At 54.5% G+C, this 12562-nt stretch overlaps 3 protein-coding genes across 3 annotated transcripts; all 3 read right to left on the bottom strand.

The window, feature by feature from the left end:
• Positions 1-253: 253 nt before the first annotated feature.
• aire (autoimmune regulator) lies at positions 254-5108 on the bottom strand. The gene is made up of 12 exons (XM_088429519.1): positions 4491-5108; positions 3867-4041; positions 3674-3763; positions 3395-3460; positions 3236-3319; positions 2693-2808; positions 2498-2619; positions 2260-2329; positions 1846-2114; positions 1505-1685; positions 921-1313; positions 254-516 (listed from the first exon to the last, which is right to left on the bottom strand). Exons 1-12 carry the CDS (start codon positions 4704-4706, stop codon positions 436-438), a joined length of 1863 nt encoding a protein of 620 aa, XP_088285645.1. The 5' UTR covers positions 4707-5108; the 3' UTR covers positions 254-435.
• A 58-nt stretch (positions 5109-5166) lies between these two features.
• On the bottom strand, positions 5167-10494 carry LOC148414237 (ras-related protein Rab-6B-like). Its single transcript, XM_088430389.1, has 8 exons — positions 10206-10494; positions 9222-9280; positions 8871-8924; positions 8325-8430; positions 7385-7496; positions 7214-7307; positions 6705-6771; positions 5167-6206 (listed from the first exon to the last, which is right to left on the bottom strand). Exons 1-8 carry the CDS (start codon positions 10273-10275, stop codon positions 6142-6144), a joined length of 627 nt encoding a protein of 208 aa, XP_088286515.1. The 5' UTR covers positions 10276-10494; the 3' UTR covers positions 5167-6141.
• Positions 10495-11162: 668 nt separating this feature from the next.
• On the bottom strand, positions 11163-12486 carry espnlb (espin like b). The gene is given in 2 exon segments (XM_088429518.1): positions 11163-11845; positions 11848-12486. Coding segments are annotated over 2 exon segments (1056 nt in total). The 3' UTR covers positions 11163-11428.
• Between the last annotated feature and the right edge of the window lie 76 nt (positions 12487-12562).

The raw sequence follows: 12562 nt of genomic DNA, 5'->3' as shown, positions 1-12562 counted from the left end.
CACCTCTCCTCAAACAAAAACTTGATGATTCCGCCAACATGACAGTAGGCTGTAGGCTGAGTGAAAAAGAAAGCCCGAGAACGGATGTTTCCCACGCGGCCGGAATGACTTTTGAAGGCGCTCCAACTCAGGCGCGCTCGGGCCTGCCGTCTCATCGTTTCTGGACAAAAGCAGGCGGATGCCCCCGCCCCCCCCCGTCCATGTGTGCCCCCCCCAAAAAAAAAACAAAACAAAACAAGCAAACAAACTGGAACATGCATCTCCCAAAAGGAAAAAAAGAACAGTTGATTTTTTAGTTATGTGCATTTATGGAAGGCAGGGTTGTCAGGGCGCATGAAGGAAAATATATTTCCATAACTTTCTCATCTGTGGCGCTGAAAGAGTCAAACAAACAAACGTCCCTGGTACTGAATGAGTTAAGAACTTGCTTCCAAGTCACTGGTAGTATCCATGAGTGTTAAGAAGAGGTTGAGGGATGTTGTGGAAAGCCCAGTGCAGGATGCCATCCAAGGAAGCCTGCCGACACACGCGCACGCACGCACGCACGCACACGCACACGCACACGCACACGCAGTGATATCATGCGGCGAACACGAACACAACGCCTTGGCCGATCGTCTCCAGTTCGTGGCTACATTCAGCACGCGCATGTTTTTCATTGCTTTGGATGGTAGCCAAGTGGACGACGGCAATCGCGCGACTCCCGCTTGCAATCCAATCGGAGGTGTCGGCAAAGTCCCAAGCCGGTCCGACGACTCGGGCCTTTTCCCGGGAGAACGGTTACGGCCCAAGAAGAATTCCAAAAAGGCCGTGCGATGCAATGACGCGATGCTCCCCGCCACATCTGACTCTGATTTACCGCCCCCCGCCCCCAACAAATCCCCCGTACAACATCACGCGTGTAGCCGAGCGCCACTCACGTCTCCCAGGATGGAGTCCAATCGGTCTTCATGCACGGACGAGCTGCGGTGGCGCGGGTCGCACGGGTCGCGCGGGTCGCGCGGGTCGCGAGGCGCCGCGGGAAGCTGAAAAACACCGACCCATACCCGTGCTTTGTTTTCCGTCATTCGTCGGAGCCCCGCCCCCAAATTGTAATCGGCGCTCCGTCGGTGTATTTTTGCCCGACCTTCCGCCACCGCTAGGGGGTGACCTTTGACTTTTGTTTTTTCTGGCCCGTCGTTCGTCAAGCGTCGAGCTATATGAAGTGACTCTTTTTTGTCTTTCGGTACTTCAAATCGACACCTTGTCTGCGGTTCTACAGTTACACCGCTATTGAAACGTAACACAGTAATAAAAGTGTAACACGACGACAAAGCCAGAAAAGGGGTTTAACCCTAGGCTATAATCCACCACCGTGTTGAATACAAGGGCGGGGTGCGATCAGCAATCTCGTCCGCTGGATGGCGTTGTCGTGCTTTACGTGACTCTCAAATGGTGGATGTTTCTCAAGATTTTTTTTGTCACCATGTATACTTAGTTATTATTTTGACAACAGTGTTTAGTAGCAACTTTTTTGAAAGACAATCCATCGTAATTTGGGTGATTTCGGTGATTTGGGCCCTTTTTTCCCCCCTTTCCAGATGGCGCCGTAGAGTAAGTTAAAGTACAGACCCACCTCGGCGCCCGGCTCCTTTTCCGCAGTGTGGACCAACGGCGCGGAGCACCACAGGCAGACGGATCGCCCGCTGACAAACACAAAGGGCGGCCTTTGAAACACGCGTCCCGTTGGCTTTGTTTCGGCCTCGCGACAACGGTCCGCTCCTTCGGACTCAAACTCATCCCATTTTGATTTACTGTTGGGTGACAAAGTGAGCGCGGTCATGAAATATCCACGTTTGGACTTACGCGGGGAAATTGCAGTGGCGGTGGTAACGCTGGGAACAGCGCGGGCAACGGGCGAGGTCTCCTCCTCCCAGGTGACAAACGCCGCACGGGTCCGCCCGCTGCGTTTTATGCGTTTCAGAGGTTTCCACCGCCTGCGCGGTAAGGAGACGCGGGAGCGCCGTTACCTCCTCGGCCGGGGCGGCCGGGGCGGCCGGCGAGGCCGGCGAGGCGTCCGGCGAGGGGAGGAGTGAGACGCCCGCGGCGGACGTCTTGGGCTTTGTCTGCCGAGGCTGTCAAACAAGCGCATACACATAAAGTCCGGTGTACGGTGCCAAGAAAAGGGATTTGCCGCCTTGATGAAATCAGGAACGGGGCCCAGCACTATACATCTGCATACGGTGGATGAGAAAGCGCTCACATTTCAAGATCACTTACATGCAAAACTTGCTGAGCTTTGTTTTGTCTCCCCCCTTTGTCAGCGCAGTCCTCGCAGCGCCAAGAACCACTACAGATGCAGAGGCTTCTTCAAAAGGATGTTTACCAACAAGGGGCAATATGCAGCCAGCGGAAGCCGATGCGCGGATCGGACGCAATGGAATCTCAAAGTCTCGGCCCGTCTGCTTTTTTTCAGAAACGACATTCGTCTTCCGAGCGGTATTGCGGAAAGCGCAACCTGGGGATGGATGCGAGCGCAGGCTCCAGGCAGGTTAAATGGAAAGCTCGAGGGCATCCGTCACAACAGATCAAGTCGCCTCCGTCTTTGCACACGGCACACTCGTCGTCGTTGTGCTGGTTCTGCACACGCGCGCGCGCGCGTACATTTTGATGGCATCTCGCGCACGTCCCCAAAAATGTCGAGCGGCGGGACCTGTCCGGATGTTAACGTCTCCCTCTTGTGTTGAAGAGTCGAAATGTCAGCTTTGGACTTGAGCTCTTTCCGTCTGTGAAAGTCTCCCGGCAGCTTGACGCGCTTTCGAACGGAACCTGAGGAAACGACTCCATGAGCGAGCGCATCCAAAATACATACTCTGAGCTATAATGGTGTCATTGGTGTACGTCGAAATCAACATCGACACCTGGTGTTTTTTATTGGCACAAAATGACTTTTTCAAGCCGCAGACGTTGAAACAAAGGAAAAGCTAAAGCGAGGTAAGTAGCGGCGAACCAAAAGCGACGGCGCACTGTAAAAACACTCGATATTTCAGGGCTTTTGAGAGAACCGTCAAAGCGTAACAACTTGGGTTGGCTCCGCGGCTTTAGCGTCGTCGGCCGACTGTTTGCAAGTCCAGCTTCTTCATCGTCTATTCGATGAAGTCGGACCGACGGACCTGCGACTCCTGAGCCGTGCGTTGTTTGAAACTCGTGAATACAAATGTAAGCCTTTCAGAAGGTGGTGAATGTGCTGACTTACCATCTGTACTGAAGATTTTCTCTCCGGATGATTCCGTCTTGATGGACAGCTCGTTGGAGGGAAGGCGTCCTCTCGGTATTGACGCTGAAACACCGTCGGCATCGTTCGCATTTCTTCAAAGTCAGAAATGAAAGTTCCTAAAAACTGTCTGAAAAATACTTGGGCAACTTGTTGCTTGTTGAGGAGTGGCTTCCTTCTTCACTTTGTATAATTTCACTTTGCCACCTGGGGGGAAAAAATAGACCTTTTTTTTTTTTTTTTCCCCCCACAATTTTGCAGCCAAAAAGTAGCATTGATGTACATTGGGAGATTTGACATGACGCGTTGAAAGCTTTCCCGTCTCGTATTCACAACGTTTAGCTCATTCGTTTCGCTTTAAGGATTATTTTCAACGTGCCAAAAACGGTCCAAAATGTTTCGGGTAACCCCGTACATCACCTGCAGACGTATGGCTCGTCTTGGCGCGATATCGATCTTCTCCGTCCTTGTGGCTCCTCTTCTTGCCCGGAGGAGACGGCGCTTCACTCGCTGAGTCGGAATTAGGCGCCGTTCAATCATACAAAAGGCGACGCCAGAATCAACGAAAGGAGAAACCGCGGCGTTTGGCGTCAGGCGCCGAAGGTTGGCGTACCGCCGTCGCCGGGAGCCAATAGTCCTCGCAGTTTGGGGTAGGTGTCCAGGTTGTAGGCTTTGTTCAGGTTCCTCCAGAAGGCCGGCGCGGCGGCCGGACTCTGGTCCAGCACCCGCGACAGCAACCGGTACACGGCCTTGTGGCTTCCTTCTCGGCTCTCCTGGGCCAATGTGTCCTGGAGTGCAACGAAGGCCGTCCGCAACTCCCAAAGACGGAAGGAAGCGCGCGACTCCGCGTTCCTGCCCTCGACGGAAGCCGCGCCGTCCCTCCTCACCGCAAAATGTCACGGCAACTGCTCGGGGATCGACTTCGAATCGGTTCCAAAAGCTAAATGGTCGGGCCGCGGACCGGCGCGCGGGGACCTCCGCGTCGGGTGAGCTTCGCCGCTCCGAGGCCTCGCCCGCACCTAACCGAAGCCGCGTAGTCTCCCCCTCGTCGCGCGTAGCCCATCCCTATTCTTTGTGGATTTCCATAAACTATTTGACTTAAAGGTGCGGGGTGAAATATTTGGAGTCGCCTTTTACCGGTGGCGCCGGAATGCCGCACGCGTACTGCAGCGTGGCGGAGGGACCGTACTTTGGAAGCGTGCGCCCGCACAAATACGATCAATAATAACAAGCTCACCTTCAGCATCTGCTCGCTGATGACCTTCTCGTCGGCCAAGCCGTGAACCAGCGGGAAGGCGTCGTGCACGGCCATGGCGATATCCGTGCGGAGACCCTTTAAGAGCGAGCCGAGTTGGGGGTCTGCCGCGGCCGCCGCCCCGGACATCATGCGCTCGCCGAGCTCGGGCAACGCGAGGGAAGCGGCCGGCCGGCTCTCTGCCGCGTGGCTTTTCATTGACGGGGCGTGGCCTTCCTTCCGAGGCGCCTTCAGTGCTCAGAGGTCGTCCGGGGAAAAAAAGCGCCCCTCGCGTTTGGGGAATTACGGAGGCCCGAGGGGGGGATCGAGTAACACGACGTCCGTCCGGGGGAATACCTCAGAGCGGGAACGCTCCGAGGTGTCGGTTTAGCCGTCGTGAAAAGGTTCTTTCCGGGTCGGCTCCGCCTCTTCAGACGCAACCCCTCGGCGGAAAGCTTTGGGATTTTTCTCGAGTTATCGATCCGTCCGACCGTTTTCCACAGCCGCTTTTCCTCACAAGGACGGCAGGCTTGCCGGCGCCTATCCCGGCTGACTCGGGACGCCCCGAACCGCTCGGCGGCCGATCCACCGCCTACGCATTACCGTATAGGAAGGTAGCGTCTCCATCCAAAACGTCCGGAGTTTTGGCTTTGTGAGCGTTGCGAGTCAGGAGAGCCGAGCCCTTTAATCTGTCATTTATTAATCATGAAACATTATGACATTATCCGTACTGGTGAACAAAGGAGCACTTTTACAGAGAGGACGTTCACAACATACATATTACATTATTATATACAGCGCAGTGCATTGCGGCGGATCGTTATATGCGTTCTTTTTTTTGTCGGTTTGTTTTTTCCGGGATGGGGGGGACAGGGCAGGTCAGAGGAAGAAAGGACAACAGTGGAGAGAAACCTTTCTTTTTTTGTACATTATTACGAATAGCGTTATGGTGGATCTTTTCGAACGCACGGTACAATTCCTATAAAAGTCGACGAGAGATAAGAGTGCGCCACGTTTTTCACAGCTACCGTCACTGTATGTGAGCCTACGGGAAGTGGCGTGAGATGCGATAACGCTACGGAGAGAAAGACGGAGAGAGACGGCAGAAAACATTCCGAGAGCAGTCGGGCCCGCTTTTGAAAAGAAATCCAAAAGAATTTGGATCGGCGTGCATGCGTGCATGCGTGCTGCGGACATTCAGACGTGTTCCGCCATTTTGTGGCTTGGGGGCAACGGCCGACCGACACTCGCTAACTAGCCCCTCGCCTAAAGCTCCCCTTTTATGCTCAGGCATCATTTTTGGTGCTTTCCCTGTTTTTATGTATATATATTTATATAAAAAATACAAAACATAATCGTGAAAAGAAACCGGTCTCCCTCGGAAGGGTCGCTTTGCTTTAGTTGTTTGTTTTTTGTCCCCTAATTGCGTTCCTTTCCCTTTTTTCGTCCTCGGCTCACTTACATATTGACAAAGTATACAATATTTTACAACTGAACGAGCGATTGAGAGAGAGCGAGAACGTTTGACGTGTCCGATCAGATCCATCCTAACTTGGAGTCCGAGTCATCGGCGGGCTAACCGGGAAGAGAAGAGGTCGAAGCAACAAAACAAGCCAATGGCGTGAAGGGAGCTGTGGCCGCTCGCGACTCGGCATTAACACGAGCACCCGGCCTCGGGGACGCTCGCCTCCGCGGGTTTGTCCAGCTTGATGTCGATCACTGGGAAAGCGCCGCTTAAGGAAAAACGCAAAACATCGCGATCGTAGCGAACGACACATGCGTCGTGTACTAGAGCTATTGTATAGCTATATAGCTATATATAGCTATATATAGCTATTGCTAGTGGTCGTCTCCCAGCCGAAAGGCCGCGGGTTCGATCCCCCGACCATCAAGACCATGTCTAAGTGTCCTCGAGCAAGACACCGAACCCCCAGTTGCTCCCGATGCTGCGTCATCAGTAGGTAAAAGACTAATTAGCGTAAAGCGCTTTGAGTACCTAAGGTAGAAAAGCGCTATGGAAGTGAAAGTCCATATGGCGGAGCGCGGTGCGGGATGACGTCCCGTTTGCACTTTTCCAAACGTCCGCTAGATGGTAGCGTTTGACTGTATGTTCGCGGTGCAGTGACGAAAGCGGAATTTGGCAAAGCCTCGGAGCGAGATTGAAAACCAAGGCGGCAGAGGCAGGTATCGATCGCTGCCAGCCCTAGTTAAGGATACTGCCTTCGGGGTTGGCGTCGTCAAGGCTCTCCATCCCGGGAAGGGCTGCAGCAACGCGACGAAAAAGCTTGGAGAGGGCAGAAGGGGGGAAAAATGAGACATTTCCAAAATGGCACTGTGACGGGCATGCTGCGTCTTGTGTCTGGAATGCAAAACCCGTATTGGTAATGAGGATTACCATGTATCTATTCCATAATTTCCCTATTTCCATATCCTTCTCCGTCAATATATTTCCCCTAACCAGCTTCCTTATCGCCAGGAAAATTGTTCACTCGCGCAACGCCTGCGCTGACTCGGTGCAAATGGAATGGGATCCGCCACGGAATTCAACCCCTAATTCAGGCATTTCAGATGGCGACGAAAACAAGCGCGGTGCCGAACCAGGGCCCCGCAGGCGAAATAAAGCGATATCGCTTTAGGTGCGACGACCTTGCTTCAGCACGCTGTCGACGCGAGACAGCTAACTTCCGGCGACCGGCCCGTAAGAACAGCGGGTGAGGTCCCGTCACCTGTTTGACATTGCAGCCGGTCTTGGCGCTGGTCTCGATGAACATGACGTTGAGCTCTTTGGCTCTCTGCTCCCCCTCCTCGATGGCGATTTGCCTGCCGGGAGAGCGCGGCGGCCGTCAGGGCGGGAACGGTCCCGCCGACGAGCGACGGCGCGCCCGCCGCCGTCTCACCTCTTCTCCTCCAGGTCCGTCTTGTTGCCCACCAGCATGATGATGACGTCGCTTCCTCTCTCGGTCCTGACGTCGTCGATCCACTTGCAGGTCTGCTGGAAGGAGTTGACGTCTGCGGAGGGACGGCCCGCACAAAGGTTTTATTGATCGCCGGCGACGACGATAGCGGGTCTCGTCCCTTTTCGGACATGGACCGCTTCTGTACTAAACCGAGGACGGCGGTGCCTTAATTGCGGACCGAAGTGCTATTAGTATCAGGTTCGGTCAACCTAGAACATCCAACAAACAAAAGACAAAGGAAGACAAGGGACTTGAACTCTAGTTACTCGCGAGGAGGGCGGACAGAGACGCGCACCTTGACAGATCTCCTAGCTTTCTGAAAACACATCCTGTCCACCCCTTTTTTTAATTCCTTCGAGTTACGACGCCGGTGATAGCGGGGGGCGTGGGTGCAAGTCCGTACACTGTCAGTCCGCGCGACGAACGCTGTCTTCTTTCCCGGCGACTTGGTACTGCCGTTAGGTTACGATGCCCTTGCTGAAAGTTACGAATAGTCGTTTGACACTAGCGTTTTTAACCAGGATTGAAAGCAATCGCTAGACGCTTGTCAGTGAACCGCGAAGCTAGCATCGGAAGCTAAATCGGGGAACGATAACATCGACCTTTAACGTCAAAGGCGACATTGAAATCTCAAGTTGCAAGGTAAAATTGAAAGCTAGCGTTGGAAGCTAACTTCGGAGTTAACTTTGAGGGCTAACATCGCGTCTTCTTGGCGCTAAAGTCCGCCGTAACATCGGAAGCTAACTTTAGACGCTAACATCGGCGATGTCATCGAACGCCCGATTCAAAAGTTACTGTTGAATACGATAAACAATATAAGTGATATAAAATATTTGGAAGCCGACATTCAAAAACCTTTGGGCTAACATTAGCGGCTCACTTGTAATATCGTAGACGACCACGGCCACTGTGGAGTCTCGTATGTAGCTCGGAATGAGGCTCCGGAAGCGTTCTTGTCCCGCTGTGTCCCATAGTTGCAGCCTCACCTATACATAAAGACAGTATACAATATCGGCCACGTGTCCGCTGCCCCCCCCCCAACCCCCAAAAAGCAAAGCTTTAGTCAAGAACTTCACGCAAACGCATGCTATTAGCCGTTGGGCTAATCCTGTTAGGCAGATATGAAATCCAATCGTGGATTAGTCAAAGCGGGGGGATTGGGGGATTGGGGGGGTAGGGTTTTTTTTCTTGCTGCTGAGCTCGAATGACACATACTTTGTACAGCGAGGAACAACATAGCAGGACACCGCCGCGACGACGATCATTGAGATCAGATCGAGCCAAAGCCGGGTCATCCGCCTCATCCCAAAAATGATCATTTAGCGCCCCGGGCTTTGCCTCGAATCATTTTTCCTCCACGATTTCTTATACGCCGTCCACGGTAAACCTTAAACCCGTTCGAACGATTCCCACAAATGTTCCTTACGGTTCGGTCCTCCAGGTACATGGTCTTCGAGAGGAAGTCGATGCCAATGGTGGCCTGCGGTAGACAAACAGAAGGACTCGTTGGCAACTTGCTTCATTCCGAACGACTTAAGATAAACGGGAGGCGCGGCGATAAATCCCGCTGCACCCGCCTCACTTTAGTGCTCTTTTTGGGGATGGAGTCGCGCGGCCGAGGCCCGGATGAATCCGTATTCCTTTATTAGCGTTTGCTAAATCGCCACATTTCAATCGGAATCCGAGCAGTACTGTCAGCGTTTGCAATAGCGCATGAAAATACGGTAGATGGAATATGACTCGGAGGCAAAAGTAACACACTCACAAGGCGTCTCACCTGGTATGTGTTGTCGAAACTGTCATACATGAATCTGGTGATGAGAGACGTTTTCCCCACTGAAACACAGCAGAAGGACGGCAAACGGCACAACGCTTGTTCATCTTTCTCACTTGGGTCAACACGCCGACTACTTGTCGTTCGCCGCTACGACACAGCTGACTTGACCACGGATGTATTTGAACGCGGACTTTTTTCAGACAATAAAGTCAAGTATTCATTCTTCCGTTGTCAACATCACGACGCGCGCGCGCGCGCGCACACACAGGAGCCGGGCCTCTTTCAGCACCGCGGACAGCAACGTCGCAGCCTTGGCGCACACTTGAATTGCGTTACTGCGCGCAATTCCGAACTCTTTTCTGTCGCTCCTGCCATTCGTGCGCAGTACAGAAGCCTCGCTCCTTGGGCACGAACGCGCACCGAAATGTTGCGTAACGTCACGTCTTTGGGCGTGCGCTCGTTTTACGAGAGGGGACGAGCCGGAGGCTGCAGAAAGAAGCAGACGTCGGCAGCCTTGGGTGTGTCCCCAACTGACACATGCAAGGGACTCCGACACAAACGACGCCGTCCTGTCGCCTAACGAAAGAGTCGTCCGCCCTAGACGGACCATCAAGGATGCGAGAGACGAATAACGGGCAGGAGAAAAGAGCTATGTAAAGAGAGAAAGAGAAAGAGGCGGCTCGAGTTCGTGGGCCACTGCAGCACGCCTAAACGGCTCCGAACGCCGCCCCGCGCAACCCGAGCCAAACAGCAGCAATTCATGGAGGAAAAAAATGAAAGAAAAATCGGGTATCGATCTTGGACCGGTCGCGCCTCCTGGCAGACTCGGTTCATCGCATTTTCTCCACGAAGTAAGGCAAAGAAAAAGAAGAGACGGGCGTCACGTCATCCTACGCAATTTCGCAACAAAAGTCCTTTCTTCAAAATAGGAATCCGATCATAAATACGTTTGTCGCGAAGGGTGGGGGCGACGGTGTGACTCACCGCTCTGCTCTCCCAAAAAGACGAGTTTAAATTTCCGCAGGGGGTTCCCCAAATCTCCTCCGGCTGACATGATGGCGCTTATTTATTGTTGTTATTCTCTTTAAGGGCGGATTATCGCAGAGGAAGAAAGGGTCTGGACGTCGCTCCCGAGGCGGGCGGGCTGGCTCTTAGCAGCGTGGCGGTAGGAGGAGGAGGAGGAGGATGAAGAGGATGATGATGATGATGCTCCTCTCTCCGCTCCGAGTGATGGGAATGCAGCTCGGCGTCCTCCTGTCAGCTCGGCGACGTTTGAGCGCATGCGCGACCTCACCGACTTCCATCCTCACCTTATTGCGTTGCAAAGGGAAGGCAAAGGGAAGAAAGGAAAATAGCAAAGAAGGGAGGGAGGGAAGGAGGGAACCGAGGGAGGAAGGAAGTTAGAAAAGAAGGGAGATGGGAAGGAGGGAACCGAGGAAGGAAGTGAGAAAAGAAGGGAGATGGGAAGGAGGGAACCGAGGAAGGAAGGAAGTGAGAAAAGAAGGGAGGGGGGGACGGAAAGAACCGAGGGAGGAAGGAAGTTAGAAAAGAAGGGAGATGGGAAGGAGGGAATCGAGGGAGGAAGGAAGTGAGAAAAGAAGGGAGATGGGAAGGAGGGAACCGAGGAAGGAAGGAAGTGAGAAAAGAAGGGAGGGGGGGACGGAAAGAACCGAGGGAGGAAGGAAGTTAGAAAAGAAGGGAGATGGGAAGGAGGGAATCGAGGGAGGAAGGAAGTTAGAAAAGAAGGGAGATGGGAAGGAGGGAATCGAGGGAGGAAGGAAGTTAGAAAAGAAGGGAGATGGGAAGGAAGGAACCGAGGGAGGAAGGAAGTTAGAAAAGAAGGGAGATGGGAAGGAGGGAACCGAGGAAGGAAGTGAGAAAAGAAGGGAGGGGGGGACGGAAGGAACCGAGGGAGGAAGGAAGTTAGAAAAGAAGGGAGATGGGAAGGAGGGAACCGAGGGAGGAAGGAGAGAAGGACGTCAGAAATGAAGGAGGGGGTCAGAAGTTTGGAAAGGCGGGAGGGAAGCAAGTCAAGCAAGAAGAAAGGGCGGGAGGAAAGGAAGTTCAACCCTAAGCCTAACCCTGAGGGACGGAGGGAAAAAAAGGAAGAAAGGGAGGGAGGCAAAACGAAAGGAAGGACCGACAAAGGACAAACGACGCAAACGCCGTAAACGCAAAGCCAAAAAGCCGGAGGTTTCGGACCGCCGCTAAGGTTCAAAATGAAAAATCTCCGCCTCCTTCTCCTGCCAGAGAGCAACGCTGCCACGGACATATTGACAAACGTCTCGGCTACGGAAACAGGACAGGTCGGCGCCGCTGGGAACTGCGAGCGAAGGCGCCGGCCCGCCCTCCCGCTTCGCCTCCGCCTGGCCGAAAAAGCGTCTTTTGATGTCGTCCAATCCGTGGCTCCGCCGTCGCCTTCCCGTCCGGATTTCCTGGAGGACCACCCGCACCGTCTCCCAGGGGAAAGTCTCAATGCGGTCCAAGACTTCGAAGCGCAGCAGATGTCTCATCTTCCTCTCCAGCGGCGACAGCTCCTGCTCCTGCTCCAAAACCTTGAAGTATCCCAGCACGAAGAGCTCCAAAGTCAAGGCGTCGCGGTGGAGCGCCGCGCCGCGCCGTCTGCCTCGGCCAGGAATTGCTCCGGGGAGTACGCGGGACCCGGACCTTGGGACGATGTCGAACGGGACGTTTCGGCAAAGGTGACAACGCGTGACAACGGGGGTTCCGTTTGCTCTTTGGAGACCCGGCTACTTGGAAGCGCCCCGGCAAGGGGGCAAACGCCAGCCATCCGGCCTTCACAGTTAGCTCGAAGCTCTCTGACAGACACCCCCGACCGACCGATCCCCTTCTCCGCTTCTTCCCTGTTGCCCTCTGCTCGATGAGCAAAACCGGATGCTGGCCCATGTCCATTTGCTTCCGTTTTATTGTCCAGGTCCACTTCCGCACCCCTTCTCTTCGTCTTACCCTCCGTCGCGGTCCTCCCGGCTCCGTCCGGGTCCGCCCGCGTCAGGTCGGCCGCCGGGGGCCGGGGGCGACGCGTCGCCGACCGTCTCGGGGACGCGGCCGCACCGGGCCGGCGGCGCCGGGACCTCCTGCTCATCCGTCCGCCGCGGAGCGTCCTTGTTCGGAGAGACGTCGGGGATTCGGCGCGGTAGCGCGGACCTCGGCCCCTCCGTCCACCCGGTCGGCTCCGGCTCGCGGGCCTGCCGACGCTTCCGAAGGGACAAATGGTCCGTCGGCCGTTGCGGCCCGAGAACGCCATCGCGGGTCTGGGAGAACTTCCGGTCATCCGCGGGCGGAGGGTCGACAGTCTGATCCCGTGTGAGGGAAGGTGAGCA

The sequence above is a fragment of the Hippichthys cyanospilos genome, chromosome 12 (assembly GCF_059441005.1).
Source record: "Hippichthys cyanospilos isolate Australia breed blue-spotted pipefish chromosome 12, RoL_Hcya_1.0, whole genome shotgun sequence".
NCBI lineage: Eukaryota > Metazoa > Chordata > Actinopteri > Syngnathiformes > Syngnathidae > Hippichthys > Hippichthys cyanospilos.
Note: the sequence above shows the minus strand (reverse complement) of the source record. Positions and strands in the feature narration are given on the sequence as shown.